Source organism: Anabas testudineus, chromosome 13 (assembly GCF_900324465.2).
Source record: "Anabas testudineus chromosome 13, fAnaTes1.2, whole genome shotgun sequence".
Taxonomy (NCBI): Eukaryota; Metazoa; Chordata; class Actinopteri; order Anabantiformes; family Anabantidae; genus Anabas; species Anabas testudineus.
The window spans coordinates 644,497-663,520 of NC_046622.1; the positions used below are offsets into that span (position 1 = coordinate 644,497).

The window sequence follows — 19,024 nt, forward strand, 5'->3', positions numbered from 1 at the left end:
CTTCTATTTCATGTAACATTGGGTTTTCTACAGCTTTAGTTACTCTTCAGATGCAGATTTTCAATACAAAGTATAATGTGATATTTAATAATAATGTATTATTATGGATTAATCACCTGGAAACACAGAGCGGCAAATCATCTTCATCAATATTTCATTATTAGAGATGTGAAGGCACAGTAATAGTAATGGAATAATCTAATATAGCCATATCACTCTGACACTGGTCATTATGAATAATAAGTACAGATGACGAGTAATAAACACAAATATTTATTTGCATCATATATTCATTCTTTACCATAAAATACCAACAACAAGATATCAACTAAGATAATTGTATTGATTTGTGGTATAACACATAAAAGACATTTTTGTGTCAAAACAGAGATCTAGCCAGGGGTCTTTGCAGTTAATGTCGATGTGATTTGTCATTTCAGTCCTTTTTAAGACACAACAATATAAACAATCAAAGACTATTCTATCAACTCAGTGACAGAAGATGAACAGGTCCATAGATTAATGCTCATTCAAAGATTTGATCAAGTCTGGACAATCATAGCAATTATTCAAATGTTTAATAATATTATATATCCACCTATATTTTCATACACAGAATAAAATATTAGAAACACATTTCAACAAGTTAAACTTTAAACTGACAGCAGGTTCTGAGAGAATGAAAATCTCTGACCATGAATCAGCATCAGCTGGATTACCAGCAGCAGTTAGTTGATCTTTCTAGAAATCTTCATGGAAAAATCTTTATATAGTGCTCTCAGCTTTTTTCACTCCCTAACATTTTTTTGGTCTTAAACATCTGTTTTTTTGGTTTGAAGTTGAGTAAGTCAAAAAACAGTTGGAGGATCTTGTAGTACATGCAGATATCCTAGTTTACTTTGAGGTACTACATACTTTTAAAAAAAGTTAGGTTCTTGAAAGGATGTCAAAGGATTAAACCCTTGTAATTTCTGTTCAGCCATCTTAAAAAGACCTTGCCAACATCTTTAAGGTCATTGCAAAGTTATCTAGAGGTTGAGTCATGACAACTGGACTTCTTTCTTGTTATGTCCTGTAAACATCCTTGTTCTTGGACATAAAGATCTCCACAGGGTTCATCAGAACCTCTTCTAGACATGTTCAAGATCTGCTTACAACACTAACAGGTTGTACATGATAGTCTGTGAGGTGCCTGTAACATTGACAAGATTTCTAATGGCCTTTGAAAAGATGTACAAAAGTTCTCAGAGATGTTGAAGGATGTGAAATTTGACTTAATCGCTTGCAGGAGTCTGGCAGAACTGCATATCCAGAAGAAGTGAGGTTGTTCCATTTCAGTATTTCACAGATCTTAGTTCTTGAATGAGAATAAGGATATAAAGAAGTCTAGATGAGGTCTGGTAGAACCTCTCCAAGTCTGACAGACTGAGTTTTTGTACTCAACTAGTACTTGCAGTTCTTTAAGATTTCAACACAGTTCATGTGGGTCTTTGAAAGATCTCACAGTTGTTTTGTAGAATCTCAGTCATGTAGGTGACTCAGCAGCTGCCTGATGTGTCTGTTTCCTCCGCGATCTCCTTCAGGTTTGGTGGAGGAGAGTCGCTCTGTGTTGGTGAGGGCCTAGCTCCACGCCATCGCACATCACTGGAAAAAGCATCCTTACTACCAGGAATTATGGTTTTCCCCAAAGCCTAGAGGAACAACACCACAAAGGAAAATTTATTTTAGGCTAAGTGTGTTAAAACACACAGTGACCAGCTGTAACTGTACGAAAAGGCAACACAGACAAAAAATGATGTAACAAAGCTGAAGACTTGGACTTGCTTTGCTGTACCTGGTTCTCAGCAAGCGCCTCTTTAGCCATGTAGTGCTCCCTCTTGATCTTCATCTCCACCTCTTCAGGGATGTCAGGCACCATCATGTCGATCATTCCGCCAATGAAGAAGACCACATGCTGCGGGGGGAAGACCGGAAACACCTTCATCAAGTCACAGCAGAAACTCACACTACAACTCTTATCAGGCTGTTCCTTAGTGAGCTGATTTCCAAAGCATTTGTTGTTTTCCTGCAAATTTAAACGTCATCCATATATCCAGATGTGTGAGAGACACTCACCTCAAAGATAATGACAAAACCGAGTTGTATGGCGAGGAGGTGAAAGAACTCTGGCAGGTATTCGCCGTTTTCATGCCTGAAACCCAGATACCTGCAGAGAACAACACAAACAACACTGTTAGGACAGTTCAGTGTTAAAGTGTCCCATTGATTCAGAGACCAACAATCAGTCAAACATCCAACTGTAGGTTCAACAATCACACACCTGTAGCTTGTGTGTGGCGGTTGCAGCTGTTTCCTACCTGCAGGTGGTGTTTTGGTGTTGCTGGTTATAGCTGCGTGGTGATGTTGCCAGAGTGAAATTGATATAGCCGCTCAGTGTGTTGTCTCTGGTGTAGCGGTAGTACAGGCGAGGCACGAAGGACGAGGTGAATGCTATGAGGAAAGCCTAAAACACAGAGTTGGTCAAGTTCACTTTGTTGTGGCCAAACACCTCTTTGAAGATGTTCAACTCTAACACAGTCTTACATTGCTGAGGACAGCCATGTGTGTGATGAACTGCAGGATGGGGAACCAGATGCCGATGTCCTGAGCTCGTTCCACCACGGGCCGACGATATTCAGTTACAAACTTCTGAGCGTCCAGTCGCGTCTCCACCCAGTTATTGATGAGAGCGAAGAGAGGAGCGAGAGGACACGCTGCCACGAAGATGGTGATGAAACCAAACTGAATCACTGAGGAGAACGAGAAGAATTTACAGAGATGATTCGTGAAGCAGATCTATTTTAAATGGTGCACATTCGCCTATCGAGCTGCCCCAGAACAGGACTCACCCATCTCCAGGTACTCGCTGAAGAGTCCCTCACAGACCAACAGCTGATAATCTGCCTCCCACGGAGAGACCTCCTCCTCCTGCTGCTGCTCCCCCTGAGCCTCCTGTGCCTTCTCCTCCTTCACCTCCTTCAGCCGAGGACTCATCTTCTTCTTCTGCCACCACGACCTCAACTTCCTGCCAAATTATGAGCATCAAGTTTGAAACCAGAAACAGGTAAACTGCTCTCACATTTTGTTCTTCCCTCAAATCTGAGGGCACTGACACATCAAGCTGACGGTTGGCTGTCGGCCAGTGTCAGGCCATCGGTGAGCAGCCATAGTCCTGGTGGTACACCTGGTGCCACCGTCCTGAATCAGGACCATGTCTTGTGCTGGACTAAAATGTGGGCTACAAAACACTACAGAATAGCGTATGTATGTTTAGAGCCACCAAACTGAAGAGAAAGGACAGAAATAGAAAGAACAGGCAATATGTTTCAAGGAAGTAAGATCTAAGTAATGTAATCATAAAACAATAATTATGTAGGAGGACGCTTTTAACAAAAGCAACTAACAAGGTACAAGGCAAAGGCAGGGTAAGTGTAAAGCAGGTTTGCCTAGGGACCCCTACTGGAGGTAGACCATAGCCGTGATTCGAACCCTAGTCTCCCACATGGAGGGCAGTGATGTTACCACTACACAATCCAATCTCATTTTATCATGGACACAGAATTTTTATGTCACAATCTACAAAAGATGAGTGTTTAACCAATTCAACAACTGACCTGTATCATACCTTTATTTCTTTGGTAACAAACCCAACAGCTCAAAAATGGTCTGTAAACTTAGAGTTATGACAATTTTAAATGTGGATAGACCTCTTTCTTCTAATGTCGTGTTCTCACAGCTCATATCATATTATGTCGTCATGATCTCTAGTTAACATCCTGCTCTCACAGTTTTCAATCCTGTTCGCTCTCAGTGTTTTTGTGGATTTTTATCTGTGTGTGTGTGCTTGTTGTTTACGGGATGATGAACTCCTGGATGTTATTGATCAGCTGTTTTCCCACCATGATGACCAGCATCTCCTGAGCCAGTTCGATAAGGCATCCACCTGCTCCACACTGTAAAACCAGGAAACCAGCACCAACAAACCATTACTACTAATACACAGAGATTTATCACATCTATACATGACGTACGATAGCTCTGCTGATCTCATTACTGATATCTTGGTTGGAAAGCCTGTAGATCTGGTGGTGGACTGGTCTGGCCTTGGCTGTCCATCTTTTGACATGTCCATGAGCAAACTGCTCTTGATGGACAAAATTTAGATCTGTGTAATCTCTCATTTACAATGAGGCTTGTGTTGTTTCAAATTTATGACCTGACCGCCTCTTTTTTATTTCAGCATCGTCGTCTGTATCACTCACGTCTTCGTTACGGACTCCAAACAGAGTGTAGTAGTTGCCAGGGTAACCAACGAACCTAAAAACAAAAACAAACAGTCGCTAATATTCACATTTCAAGTTGGGAAAATAATTTGTTCTTCCTAATTCAGCCTTAGTTTCGTCAGTTCACGTAAAATTTTCACAGTAGCACTGTGGAGTGTCGAGGGGTGAACTTCAGTAGCACTGAAATCTTTTTGTGGGAGAAATGATGCAGCTTTTCTTATTGTGTAAAACATCCACCATCACTCTGTGTGTGTAAATGGGTGTGTTCAATAAAGACATGAAGAATTACACTAGTGTGTGTGTTATCAGCTTAAGCACAATTTGTTTGTCTATACTGAGACTCCATACAAACGCTACGTCTCTAAACTAACTGAGAATCTGAAACCTTCCCAGTTCATACAGTTCTCCTGCAATTCACTATCCGTCCAGCAGATGCCCTCAGTAAATACAATTAACACACATCCTTGAAAGAAGCGCCAAAGGGTGAATCATGAACCTGGTCTAATTGGTTGGAGCTGTTCTCACCTGCCTTTGAAGAAAGCGATATAAACCGGAGATGAGTAGAAGTTGACAAACTGGAAGATAAAAACTTTGAGGATGAACATGTCTTCATATTTAGTCTGGGTACGATGCATCTCTGAAAGAAACAGAGAGAAAGACAGAGAAATGTTTCAAACATACACATAATACACACTGAACACACACTGAACACACCGATCCTTTGCATAGACAAATTTTCACCTGTTCACTACCCTCCACTCACAGTCACGTCCTGATTTTGTTGGCTTTTATTTTAAGGTACAACAGAAGTAAACATAGTTTTACTGTAACCTGCAGAAACTGTTTTGGTCCATTTGTTTTCAGAAGAAACAAGCTATACGTGACACATTGGCATTTCATCGTTGATCTGTTTCTCATTTTCACATCCTGCAGTTCCTGAGCCATGATTCCGATATGATGATGATTCCGGTGGGATGCTGTTTTTGTCCATCTGAGGAATCTTAATCCATCAACGGGACACCAGTTATGTTCAACAGCTGGTCTCTGTCTAGCTGCCTGTGGCTTTTTAAAGAGAGTGAACCAAAGCAGACGCTAAACAACAAGCTAAAACTCATTATAATATTCTGTAAAGTACAAAGTCAGCAGATAATTCTCTGCTGGTTCAGTACTGCCACAGACACCTTTCATACAATCATAACCACATTTTATGCATTACAGTCACATCAGACATTGAAATCTCTAATTCTTTAAGAAAAACATGTCTAGTTTATACTACAGGTGTAGTTTTTATTGCACACTGTGTCGTTTGTGATAATAACACTTTAATGCATCAAGATAATAAAAATAAATACAATTATGTCTCCAGAACATTTCCTTGAAATTTTGAACTTTATGATCTAGCATGACTCAAATGTATACTTCCAGTGTGACATATTTAAAATATTTAAAGAATTTATCTGAAACAGCTTCACTAAGCAACTAAAATTATGAAATTTAATTACGACTGCACTGTCACAAAAACAAACAGCTAAACATGACTGAAGTTATGAACGCTAAGGCGGGAATTAAGGTTGAGGAGAGTGAGGATAGAAATGTGACTCACATTCACATCTCTTGAAACAGTAACACTTTTTCGATAGCACTTTGCTTTGATGTTGTTTATTCTTGACTTAGATTTTGTTTGCTTGCCTTGTTCCTCACTTGTAAGTCGCTTTGGATAAAAGCGTCTGCTAAATGACTAAATGTAAATGTAAATGTAAATGACTCACCCCAGCGTGTGAGGATGTGGGCCAGTGTGGTGTAAACCTTGGATAACATGAGGATGACCAACAGATTCAACACAGACCCTGAAAGGCTGGCTATCTTCCCTGCCTGTACACACAGAAAGAAAATTCAGTTTTTATATCAGCTATATACTAAAAGAAAAACCTGGGGAGTCCCTCTGGGAAGTATCCTGGAACCTCTGTTTCTTCTACTTTCTGTAATGAAACTTTTGAGCGATTTAAATGACACTTTTGTGTTTTTTTGTACTCACAGAGAAGGTGAGAAAGCTGTGCTCAGACTTGTAGATAATGATGCTGAGGATGGTGCGATACAGAATGATGCCGATTAGGAACATCAACACCACAACAATCTGCACACAGAAGAGGTAAAGTTACTCCTACTTCGCAAACACATGAATGATGTTTCATGCCCTCAAAAAGTCAGTTTTAACCATATTTCTTCTGTACCCAACATGTCTACCAAAAACAAAGCAACTAAAATATGTTCTGTATGGAAATATGTTCTGATGAATCATGTTCTTTGAATATATTAGGTGCTACATTCATTGACAGAAACAGAGCCACAAGGAGGTGGTTGGAAGCAGAGCAGACCAGAGCCTCTGCATGAAGAGTCTTGTGTATGTATCTTGTTAAAAAGTGAATCAAACATCAACAAATGAGACACAAAGGGAACATAACAACAGGAAATCACCAAAAATAGTCACACAACAACCTCCAAAGGATGACAGGAACACAAAATGACTACAAACAGACAAGAACTGACACAACTGTAAAGATGCGAAATCACTGCAAAGTGACACAAAAAAACTGGGACATCTCAAAACCCCAGGTGTCAGGTAACAGTTTAGTTCTGTTACATCAAATAATTTAAGGGTGAGAGACCAGGAGACTCACCATGATGATGATGACCATGCAGCCAGTCAAAATTCTCCTAAACCTTTTGTTTTCGGGAAAGTAAGGCTCCTCTGCTCCGGTCACCGGGTTTCTCATAGTCATTGGTGCCATGGCCGTGAACTCTGGACGGGGTCGCTCCTGTGGAAGATGGAGGGAGTCAGTGCAGGAGTCATATTTTCACTTACACTAAGCACTGCAGCTGCTGAGGATAATTAAATTCAAATTGTTCATAGACAAAGTACTCCACAGGTCCAATGCGCATAGGCTGCAAAGTCATTAGAATTCAATGTCTGAATCCTCAACATGAATTAAAATACAAGATGAAACAGAGTCTCAAACGTGTTGAATTTGATTGTTTAATCATTTAAATCTGTGTTTTTAATGAGGAGAGCTGTAGAAATATGATGAGGTGAACCTTGTAATGTAGGATTTTCTATCATAGTTTAGAAATGTTCCTGCTATCTGTTCATCTTGGGCAGGTACCTCGATGTCCTGGAAGTCGGAACAGTCCCAGCGGTGAGACAGAGCCGAGCAGCTTCTCTTCCAGTATTCCAGGAAGGTGACGGCCCACAGAGACATGAAGACACTGAGAAACACTGTCCCTCCATTATCAAACAGGAGGCCCGTCTACACAGACACACAGACACAGGACGGTTTGGTGTTTTCCTGGTTAAGACTGATGTTATTTCCTGGTATGTGGAAGTAACGTGGTGTGTGTCTCTCCTGCTCTAAGAACACCTGTACTCTTCTTCTTGGCCATATTATTTGCTCATATCAGCCTTTTCTACAATCACACAAAGCCTCTTTGTGTTTTCTAACGATTTTGTCATTCAACGTTTAATGAACAGCAGGCGCTACTATATGATACTATATGTATCACTGTGAGGAATTTATATATTCGCAATATTAAGACCAACTCTAGTGAGAGCGACCCACAGGTAGTCAGAGAGACAGGTACCTTGTAGGTGACACAGATGCTGGAGTAGTTCCAGTAAGAGCAGATGTTACAGATGGGACACATGATGAAGCTGTTTCCACTGTCACACACCTCTTTCCTACAACACAAACACACAGGTTTTTACTCCTATAATGCATTTCCTAGCACTTTACTCTAATCCTAATTTAATCTCAAACAACACAACTAAACGACTAACCCTAACCTTAACCTAATTCCTGTCATAACACTATGTCAACACAGAAGGCGTAGCACCTCCGGCCCGCTGTCTGTGTCAACACAGCAGGCGTTCAGATACAGTAAGTGTAGGTCACTTGTGGTCAGAGTCCAGTTCACAATTAGTCTAGGTATTTCACCTGTTGAGTCAGCCACGGTGAATATAAGAGGACAAAATCTTTTTTTGTCACATGCACAAATCCTGAATTCTAAAAAAAACTATGTCTATATAAGAGACAAAATAGTTCTGAAAGTTTTGTCCAACAGATAAGATTAACTGACAAGGTGATCGTGATCTGATCATGAGGTGATAATAACACCTTTTCATGCAGTGTCATAAGAAAACCATCTGAGGTTTATACTTACGCTGGAACATCGGTCGCCACAAGCCAAAACCCAAACAGGAAGATCACAGTCCCAACGATAGATGCCGGTAACAGCCAGCCAGTGTAGAATCCTACAGTAAAACACAGTTACTATAGAAACTGTTACTAAAGAATCTGTTATCATTAGAAGTGGTTACCACAGAAACCTTCAGTCAGACAAGGTCAGTATAGAAACAGTTTGACTGAACAACTGGACATAGAGGTAACGTAGTAGTAGCTGTAGTTGTTTGCTGATGGAGTTACCGAGCCAGGCAAAGTAAAGTGCTATCTTCTCTCCAAAGTACTCCCTGATGTGGTCCAGAGGTTGGTAGCGCCGCCAACAGGACCACTGAGCCCAGTACACATACAGAATCTGTCTCAGGCCCAAAGACTCAGGAGGCCCCGGAGGACTTGGTGGATGGTAATCACCCTACAAACAAAAAATATAAAAGCAGAATGTCTGTGGTCCTGTGATCCCGGGTCTACTTGATTCCATTCATTTAGATTAGGAACTTACCTCATGTAGCGGGTAGGCAGCAGTGAAGACCTGCTCATTCAGCAGTCTGTCGATTCCCACCTCTCCATCCTTCACCGACCCGTACGGAGTCCTGGCCAGAATCTCATACAGCTGGAAGGACAGGATATAGTCACTGTAGGGACAGACCAAAACTAACGTGTCTGTGACACAAACAAGACAATTTATTAAATGTGGGCCTGTTCCTTTAAATCTCTATCAGGATTAATAGATGTTTAGAGGCTCCAGGATGTTTCCCTGATGAACTCCACTCCTTTAGCCTTTTAGTATTTCAAGGTTTCGTTTCAGTTTCTTTGTTTTTGTCAGTGTCAGAGCGAGTTACTTCATCTTTGAAGTTTACTATTGGAACCAGATCTGTTATTTATATCTTTCCTTTGCTGCTTAAAAGGATTTTGATTGTAATAAATATTGACAATTAAAGCTGCACTTTTCCAAGTTCCTTTCTTAACAGCAATGATTTATTACATTTAAATTTTGCTTGTGTGTTTGAGTCACTCAAATTTACCTCATGAAGAAGAAGAAAAAGGTGAAAACAAAATAGTGTATTATGGTGGAAATGCAACTCAATGTTGAAATGATTACAATAGTGTTACACATATTATATTGTGTACATATATTATGTATATTATGTATTATGTACATATTTTATACTGTACTTGTAATCCACTACTACTGTACTTTACTGTACATTCTTTAGACATAATTGTGAGACCTCAGGAAACATCTTCACTGAGCAGCATTTTTTTGGGGATAAACATAACTAAGAATCTTCAAAGATACTGTGTACTGTAGTAGTATTACAGTCACATGGATCACATTGAGTACTTTGATGTTAAATGCTTTTCCCGATTAAAGGAAATGCTCAGCTAATATTTAAATGCAGGACTTTTACATGTAATGTAGTGAAGTATATACTTTTACTTGGTAAAAGATTTGTATACTTCCTCCAGCATGTCAGAATATCAGTATTATCAGCGGATACTTACTGTACATTATTGTTGACAGTACTCATGTAAGTAAGACACTGAATGACGGATGTAGAGTATCTATTGTTGTATTGTATTTCAGCCTGTTTGTTAACATACAGTAAGAGAAGACAAGCCTTTATTGACAGTGGGGGACATTTGCATGTTGCTGCAGCACAGACAGGGTTTAACAGGAACAACAAATATACTATTTAAATAATTTAATGAAATATAAAAGACAGTAAAGCCTAAATACTGCATGTACCTCACTAAAAACTATTAAAAAACATATTTAATTCTAAAATCCACAAGTTTAATTGTCTTAAAGTGAATAAATGTATATGCATCATAACTCAGTGACACGGTGCAGGTATGTTCATTACTGAACATGAGCGTCATTCGTGACTCTGTGTGTGAAGCTCAAAGTTTACTCTGTGAACATGTGTGCGTTTGTAGATGGTGTTTGAAGAGGAGGCGTCGCCACCTGAAGCCTGTGTTGACTGAAACATCCTGGAATCGGAGTGGTCAGCGGGTTTCTATCTCTCTCTGAACAACCACAGGAGTCTGAGGACTGTGCTTCGATCCAGACTCCATAAACCCCGTTAAGACTAGAACCAGGATCTGGTTTCATGCTGCTTTCTGCAGCTGAGTCCAGTTGATTAAGTCTTTTCTGGAAGGTTTCCAGACACGTGACACGTTTGATTAATATCAAACAGGATTAATATCATCAGGATTTGTTTGTTTAACATAATTGCAGTATTAATGAAGCAGAGATTGACATGTATGAAGAACAGATTCTTACTATGCCTGACCTGTTGATAATTAATGATTTTATTCTACTGAGCACTTCTACTTTATTTCAGTTATTCTGGATTCTCTGGGAATCAGTAGTGGAAAGTATTTTTTTTTTCATCTTATCTAATAAACTTAACCCAAATCATCTGCTGTTCTGCATCTTAGGATTTCTCAAAGTTAAAGACCGTCACACTCAGCTGAAGACAAAAAGTGGAAACTGGGTGCAAATAATGTACGAACAACAGGGTTCACACCCCCAGACAGGTCTTGATTAACACTTGAAGTTGTGTTTAAAACAACGGACTGAAACAGAAACCAGGTTGTGTTACTATAACACAGGTGTGTGTTTGCTCTCTGGGTGTGTTATAAAGAAGCTGCTATGATCAGCAGCATCACTAAGTGTTCAGACCCCGTCAGACCAGCTGCACGTTACTGTATGTTCCCATTTCTGCTCGTCAAACTGAACTCAGTAATACAGCTAACCAACTAATTAAAGATCACCGACTGAAACCTGCCATTTACCAAAGTATTCACAAACTGTTTGTTGATCTGTGAGGCACAGAACAGGATGAAGGTATAAAACCGTTTCTAAAGCTCTGAGCACAGTGGCTTCAGGAACTGTGACATGGAAGAAGTCTGGAACCAGCAGGACACTTTCCGGAGTCTAGGTTCGATGAGCCATGCTCATCGAGCCTGCTAATCTGTTCTGAAAGACTTAGTCGTCTCACAGAATTGGAACTCACCACCTGGTGTCTCTGAGTCGTGTTGAAGAACGTGTCTTTGTCGTCGCTGCCCAGAAACCTGCAGGTAGAAAACAAACTGCTACTCACAGCTGGAAATCAGACGAAACTACATCAGTGTGGTCACAGTTTCAACTTCATTAGACAGGGAGCAGACAGGAGGAAGCTGGACCCCCAACAGACAAACATCTGTGTCTGTCAACCACTCAGAAGACAGCAGAGTAGTGTGTGTGTGTGTGTGTGTGTGTGTGTGTGTGTGTGTGTGTGTGTGTTCGAACCTCTGCAGCTTGTTGGTCCTGAACTGACAGGTGTAGTAGTCAGGTGGGGGGTTGGGGACATCCTGGGACAGAGGGCTGGGGAGAGACAGCTGGGACAGGATCTGTTCCGACCAGTTAACGATTGGAGCTGTGACCACCTGTAAGAGGACAGAGGATGGTTTTGCTTCCAACCAGTTTCCCTAAACTCCTCAGCTTCATAAACCTTAGACTTACTTCTTAGTTATACCATCACAAAACAGCTACACTGACTCCTGAAGTTGAAAGAATTAAGTCCTTCATTCACTCTTAATGATGTTCCACGAAAAAAGGGTCTAATTATGTAAAGGACGATGAAGGTACTCGTAAAATGGCTGTAATTTCTAAATCGTAAATGCCATATTTTTGTGAAATCTCTAAATGGTGGTGTATAAAGACAAAACCAAACTTCTGGCATTTTCAGGCTTACCTGTATCTACTATCATGGAGACCAAAGAATTTATTTTAACTTAAAGTGTAAAGACAAGACAGATTATATGTCGTTTCTTTTACCTGCAGAGGGACTCTAAGGCTGATCTCCTCAGCATAATAACAGAGGACGCTCCATGGAGCACTGAGGAGGACAAAAAAAATCTTTTTCTTTGTCTGCAGGACTTCTTTCTGTGGAGAGGAACACACTATATTAGCTGGTATCTATTGCCAACATTGCTGATGGAGTCCCTCAGGGTTCAATTCTCGGTCCACACTCTTTTCCCCTGTGCTATCTGTCTAAAAGTTTTGTTTATATAGTCCAGTTTCACAAATCATACATTTGCCTCAGGAGGGTTTACAATCCGTATAAATCAATCAATCAAAGTCTGGACCCTTGAATCAGGAAAAACTCCCAAAATACCATTTTAATGTGGAGAAAATAGAAGAGCCTTCGAGAAGAACAACAGCGGAGGGATCCTACTGTGGAACAGAAGTGTGTCCACAACAAGCAACAGATTGTGTTCAGAGTTGATATGGAGAATTTCTGATTTCATCACCTTACGTGATTTTACATCGACAATCAGGATCTAGAAATATAATTATGTAACACTTCAATCTGCATAGTGAAAACTGCACAGACACAATTACTTCTTATCTTACTCATACTTCATGCAGTATTACAGGTGCAGGACAATTAAGATATTTTTCACTCTAATTGATCAAAACTGAAACCAATGATCAGACGGTTTTAACAGCAGAAAGAAGAACTGATGTTTGTTAATATGGTGTTTGGCTGAAACACTAAAGCTGAAAGCTATGTTTCCAGGTGTATTTGTTTTACTCACCTGTTCCTGCAGCAGTCCTGAGTGTGTCAGCCTGTTCAGAAACTCCTCCCTCCATCTGAGATGGGCAAGATTACCACCTGTGCTCTCTTCCTTTGATGAGCAATGAGGCTCCTCCCACACCAACACGAAATCTGTCCAGTAGGAATAAATACATATACATATATATTAATATAAACATAAAATACAACCTACAGTATGGTACTAACCAAAACTGGTGTGAACCAGCGTAGGCAGAAATCAAAGCTTGTTGTGCCTACTCTTATAACACATCCACCAACACCCTCCTGCATTTCAACCACCCACACTGCACAGCCTCAACAAGCAAGTGATTCCAAGCACATGTTCAAATGCACAACAATTACAACTACGAAGAAAGGAAAATCTGAGAAACTACTCATCAAACAGAAGTAAGAGAAGATATCTGCACTGCTGCTAAATGTTGAATGAGTCTGCATCACAGGATGCTTCAACAGCACCTCTACACATGTAGATTAACATTAGTAAATTATCAGACGCTGTTATGCAAAGTGACTTACAAGTGAGGCACAAAGCAAAAGATCAAGTCAAGTAGAAAAACTTCAAGTGCTCCTGTAAGGACTGTTACTGTTTCATGAGGGGAACACGATAGTTTTTTTTAAAGCTATAGGTGCAGAAAAAGATTTGGAAGATTTCAGTTTTCAGCAGGTTTTTAAAAAGTTTGCAGAGGTGGGTAGATCGTTCCACCATCGTAGAACCACAGAGCTGAAAAGTTTAGTCTGGGATCTTTTGAGGTGAGGGGACCACAAGACGTTGTTCACTTACAGAGCTCAGTGAGTGAGAGGGAGTTCAGGTAGACAGGTGTTGTTGAGTTGACCACTCTGTAGGTAAGAGTCAGGACTTTGAAAATGATGCAGAAGCTACAAGAAGCAGAGATCTGAACAGTGGTGTAACGTGTCCTGAAAATTAGATGTGCTGCTGCATTTTGGATCATCTGGAGGTTTGATGGAGCAGCTGGTAAAACCATCAGTAAGACACTGCAGTAGTCAGGACTAGATATGACCAGAGACTGAATAATGAGTTGTATAGTCTGAAAGGTAGAGTCTGATGTTTGTGATGTTGAAAAGGACAAATCTACATGATGTGGAGATGGAGGAGATGTGGTCGGTGGAAGGTCCAGCTGGAAGGAGAGAACTTTTGTCTTGGAGAGGTTTAGTTGAAGATGTCTTTCTCTTATCCAAGCAGAGATGTCAGAGAGACGTACTTAAGTTCCATCCTGTAGCTTTAAGGACATGAGGAGGAAGCTTTTCACTTAATGTGACTCATGAGTGAAACGTAAGTGAAGATGTTGTTCAAACCCTTGCAGATTTTGGTTGCTCAATAAAAGTGATTTAAACAACACTGTTATTTGTACTGTTCCATTTAATGTTTACTGGATGTGTGAAAAGATGTGTGATGTTTTAATGTAGAGGCTGGATGTGAAAACTGCTCTATGAAGGTCTTAGTGGTTTGTTCACACTGGATATAACTAACTGTGACACAGTTGCACTTGCTCCTGCAGGTCACAAATATTAATCTTTAACAATCAACCTAACAGCAATAGCTGATTAGTTCCTGATCAAGTGTGTAAAGGTCAAAGGTCATCTGCTAGTGACTCATAAGCAGTCTGTCAGATAACACTGAAACAGCAGCACAAAGTTTTTACTCACCGACTCGAGTCGATCCGTCACTGAACACATTCCTGTCCCGGGGCATGACAGGTGCATTCTGGGAAATAAATACAACAGTGTGAGTTAACACAGGTGAAATACTTTACCTGCATGGACAAGGGACACGAGATAAAGAATGAACTGGGATGTCCTGGAAGGTAAAGATGCTGAGCTTGCTGCCTATCAGGAGAAGTGGGTTCTCACACTGCTCATAGGACCTGGATCCATCAGAACTATCAAAGAGGCTGCAGAGAAAGCTCCAGATGGCTCTGGATAAAAAGGAATGATCTGTGCAGCAACTGCTGCCACTGGCAAGTGGGGGACAGATCAACCTAGACCAGTTCTTCTAGGGGAGGGGATCTGACCCAAAACACCCAGTGAAGTGTACACTGAACAATACGTCACTGATGATGCATATGGCATCTGTTGAATGTGTCTTCACATCTAAATGTTTTAAATGTCATCAGTTTAAAGTTATGTTTTTTAAATTGAGGGTGTTTCTTGTTTCGTGAAAGAAAACCAAAACATTTGTCCACATCTGTTCACAGACTGTGTCGTGTTATCATGTTCACAATATTTTTATGAGTAAATCAACGAATCTGGTATTTAGTAATTAAACCTCACTAATGAATTTCAAGTGATACTTCCATTGGTACTTCTATTAGTAGTAGTACTGTTTTAGGCAAATACTTACACTTACTATTTCGTTTTCTAAATGACTAAATGTAAATGTAAATGAAGTATTTGTTCCACATTTGCCAAACTCCTTTTTTTACAGGACATTCTGTTTTTAATGTGTTTGTTTTTCTATCAGGGATCAGAAGCTCAGTAACTTCAAACTCTCACTACGTTCTTTAATCATCACAGTTTGTTTTTAATCAGCTACTGTCTGATGAGCAGTTTGTGTTTTTCACTGTTAATGAGTGCAGATTTCCTTCCTGCTGTTTCATGTCTCCATTGTTTTTAATGAGAGTGAAGACAGACACGAGGGCGAGAGGAAGAACAGAGCAAACACCTACTGTTCTTACACTCAGTCAGTGTTAAATTGTCGGAGCCTCTCTGTCTCACTTCATCACACGTCCTGTTTCCTGCTGCCGCAGTAAAACAAACACAGAGTAAAAAGCTTCCTGGTCAGATTTTACCTTTTGATGGAGCTTTTTGTGACTAAGCTTACACCAAATTCACAAAGTGACTAAAAACAAAGTAGCAGATTTATATTTTCAACAATACTGAAACCAAAATCAGGAGCAAAACTAAACACTGTATCATTGGATCCATATTTTTCTTGTAACGTTGACACATTATTCTGTTTTGCAAAGCTTTGGTTGAGTTGCCTGAGAAGAACAGGATTCGTTAAAATTAAAAACATTTCTTCAAGGTTTAAAATGAAGGCTAGAGGCTCCAAGATGCTTCCCTGAGGCACTCCACATGTTACAAACCATATTTTGATTAGTGTCTTGCAAATCTCTTCATTTTTGTGGACTGTTAAATTATCAGATTTTTAATCTTTCCAGTGATCATTTAATAACTTATTGATCGTCTGACTGATGTTACCATGGTGATGCTGCCGTAGTTACTCTCCAAGTTCGTTTCCATGGCGATGAGAGTGGCATTGTCCTCGCTCTGTTCCCCTCTCCTCTTCATCCTCTCTTGCCTTTTTACCTCCTCCTGCAGATCCACAAACACTGAAGAGACACATATGAAAAGTTCACACTCACATTTTCACCTATAGGCAATTTATTTATCAATTAATCTAACTGCATGTCTTGGACTGTGAAAAGAAGCCAGGATACCTGAACAAACCCACACAGACACAGGAATAACATGTTGACTTCATACTGAGAGGTATCTGGCTGGATCCTTCTAGAAGTGCTAACCAGCACAATGCCTTTACAACCACATACAGGTTCTCATAAAGCATGCAGGTACAATCACGTGTACCACTAAAGTGACATCTACACCAGATTGATAGCGTAAGCCGCATGTAGAGTCTTGTGTGAACCTAATGTGGGACTCGTGTTTGTGTGTATTTTATATCTATCTATCTATCTATCTATCTATCTATAACTATATCTATCTATCTATCTATCTATCTATCTATCTATCTATCTATAACTATATCTATCTATCTATCTATCTATCTATCTATCTATCTATATATATATATATATATATATATATATATATATATATATATATATAGATATATAGATATATAGATATATATTTTATTTATGTATACAAGGCGTGTTCACTCAATAGTACTGAGAATCTACAAGAAGACATAGGATGAAACGCAGTGTTTAACACAGTAGCTGTTACTGTAGCATTCTGTATTTGTCTGTTGATCATGAAAACATGGTTTAAAGAAAGCACAGAGTTACTACGCACTGTAAATGAGTATAGGTACAATACTGAGTTGTGTTTACTTCATGCTTTTCTCCATTTTCTGTAGAAATACTTTGGTTTGAGTGTTTTACACATGCAAACCTCCAGAAATGGTCAAAATAAGCTCACTCATCAAATATCTGTGACACATGTGGGCAGTATAGACTGGCTAAAATAGAAGTGTACTGGTTGTGTGACACACATCTTTTAAAATGTGACTGATAAACCTCTGGTGTAAACAGAGTGAGGCAGCTGCATCTTTCTTCCAGCTTTAATAGTTTTAATCGTGGACTGATCACTAAATGTGCCTGATGAGTAGGATGGCCCATCATTGACACCGTTTCTCGTTATTCCCAGAGGAATAACGAGAAATCCACAATCCAAACTGGGAGAGGAGCTTGAAAGAGCTAAAACTAAATCATGACACATGAGGACTGGTGATGCAAGGACCAGCAACCTGTCTCCACAAAAAACAAGGAGACTAATGTGAGCGGTCATTAACTCCAACTGGTTTCAGATACCTTGATTCTCAGGAAACCCAGACTCAGCCCTGACTGTCTCAACAACGTCAGGCCACCTGAAGCTAGTCACACCATGTTGTAGCAGCTCAGCTCAAAGCCCACCTGACCTCAAAAACACACAAAACAAACAAAAAAAAAAAAACCGCAGCGACACTTTTCAAAGTGGCGCAAATCAACATGTCCGTGTCGCGTGGAGGGACTCACCTGCGCGTGCACACGGGGGAGCTCAGGTGAAGCTCAGGTGGAGTTCAGGTGAAGCTCAGGTGGAGTTCAGGTGAAGCTCCAGCTCCGAGCGCAGCTGCTGTCTGCAGCAGTTTCATCTGGAGGAAACAGGACACGTCCGCTGTGTAGGAGGGTTTAGTGGTTCCTAATAAACTGACCACGAGCGTGTGTCGTCACACACACACACACAAAACACACACACACACACACCAGAGGCTGCAAAAAGTACAATTACACCAACGAAGTCAATGGTAAATGTTCTGTACTCGTACTGCGCCTGGTACTGAGCACTGTTACACTCTGTCACACACACACACACACACACACACACACACACACACACACACACACACACACACACCTGCCTGCAGTCGGATCCGACTCACCGGGGTTCAGGAGCAGAGACTGTGGAGACTGTTTGTTCCAGATGATGAGACACATTTACCTTTACTATATCAAATGTTAAAGACATTTACCTTTACTATATCAAATGTTAAAGACATTTACCTTTACTATATCAAATGTTAAAGACATTTACCTTTACTATATCAAATATTAAAGACATTTACCTTTAATATATCAAATGTTAAAGACATTTACCTTTAATATATCAAATGTTAAAGACATTTACCTTTACTATATCAAATGTTAAAGACATTTACCTTTACTATATCAAATGTTAAAGACATTTACCTTTACTATATCAAATGTTAAAGACATTTACCTTTACTATAGCAAATGTTAAAGACATTTACCTTTAATATAGCAAATGTTAAAGACATTTACCTTTACTATATCAAATATTAAAAAGACATTTACCTTTACTATATCAAATATTAAAAAGACATTTACCTTTACTATATCAAATATTAAAAAGACATTTACCTTTACTATATCAAATATTAAAAAGACATTTACCTTTACTATATCAAATATTAAAAAGACATTTACCTTTAATATATCAAATATTAAAGACATTTACCTTTACTATATCAAATATTAAAAAGACATTTACCTTTACTATATCAAATATTAAAGACATTTACCTTTACTATATCAAATATTAA

The 19,024-nt window shown here is 39.6% G+C and overlaps 1 protein-coding gene across 2 annotated transcripts; it reads right to left on the reverse strand.

Moving 5' to 3' along the window:
• Positions 1 to 257: 257 nt before the first annotated feature.
• On the reverse strand, positions 258 to 18,080 carry ano7 (anoctamin 7). 2 transcript variants are annotated; one of them, XM_026372872.1, is made up of 24 exons: positions 17,940 to 18,080; positions 16,381 to 16,511; positions 14,827 to 14,884; positions 13,142 to 13,272; positions 12,378 to 12,485; positions 11,850 to 11,986; positions 11,575 to 11,632; positions 9,054 to 9,164; positions 8,801 to 8,966; positions 8,538 to 8,628; positions 7,959 to 8,055; positions 7,484 to 7,627; positions 7,001 to 7,138; positions 6,358 to 6,456; positions 6,092 to 6,194; positions 4,848 to 4,959; positions 4,302 to 4,356; positions 3,895 to 3,992; positions 2,889 to 3,064; positions 2,584 to 2,789; positions 2,358 to 2,503; positions 2,116 to 2,206; positions 1,835 to 1,954; positions 1,539 to 1,691 (listed from the first exon to the last, which is right to left on the reverse strand). In XM_026372872.1, the coding sequence occupies exons 2-24, from the start codon at positions 16,468 to 16,470 to the stop codon at positions 1,539 to 1,541; spliced, it is 2,688 nt and encodes an 895-aa protein (XP_026228657.1). In that variant the 5' UTR covers positions 16,471 to 16,511; positions 17,940 to 18,080. The 2 variants fall into 2 exon arrangements, with proteins under 2 accessions (XP_026228664.1, XP_026228657.1); XM_026372879.2 differs by lacking the exon at positions 17,940 to 18,080 and having other exon boundaries at positions 258 to 1,691; positions 16,381 to 16,470.
• Between the last annotated feature and the right edge of the window lie 944 nt (positions 18,081 to 19,024).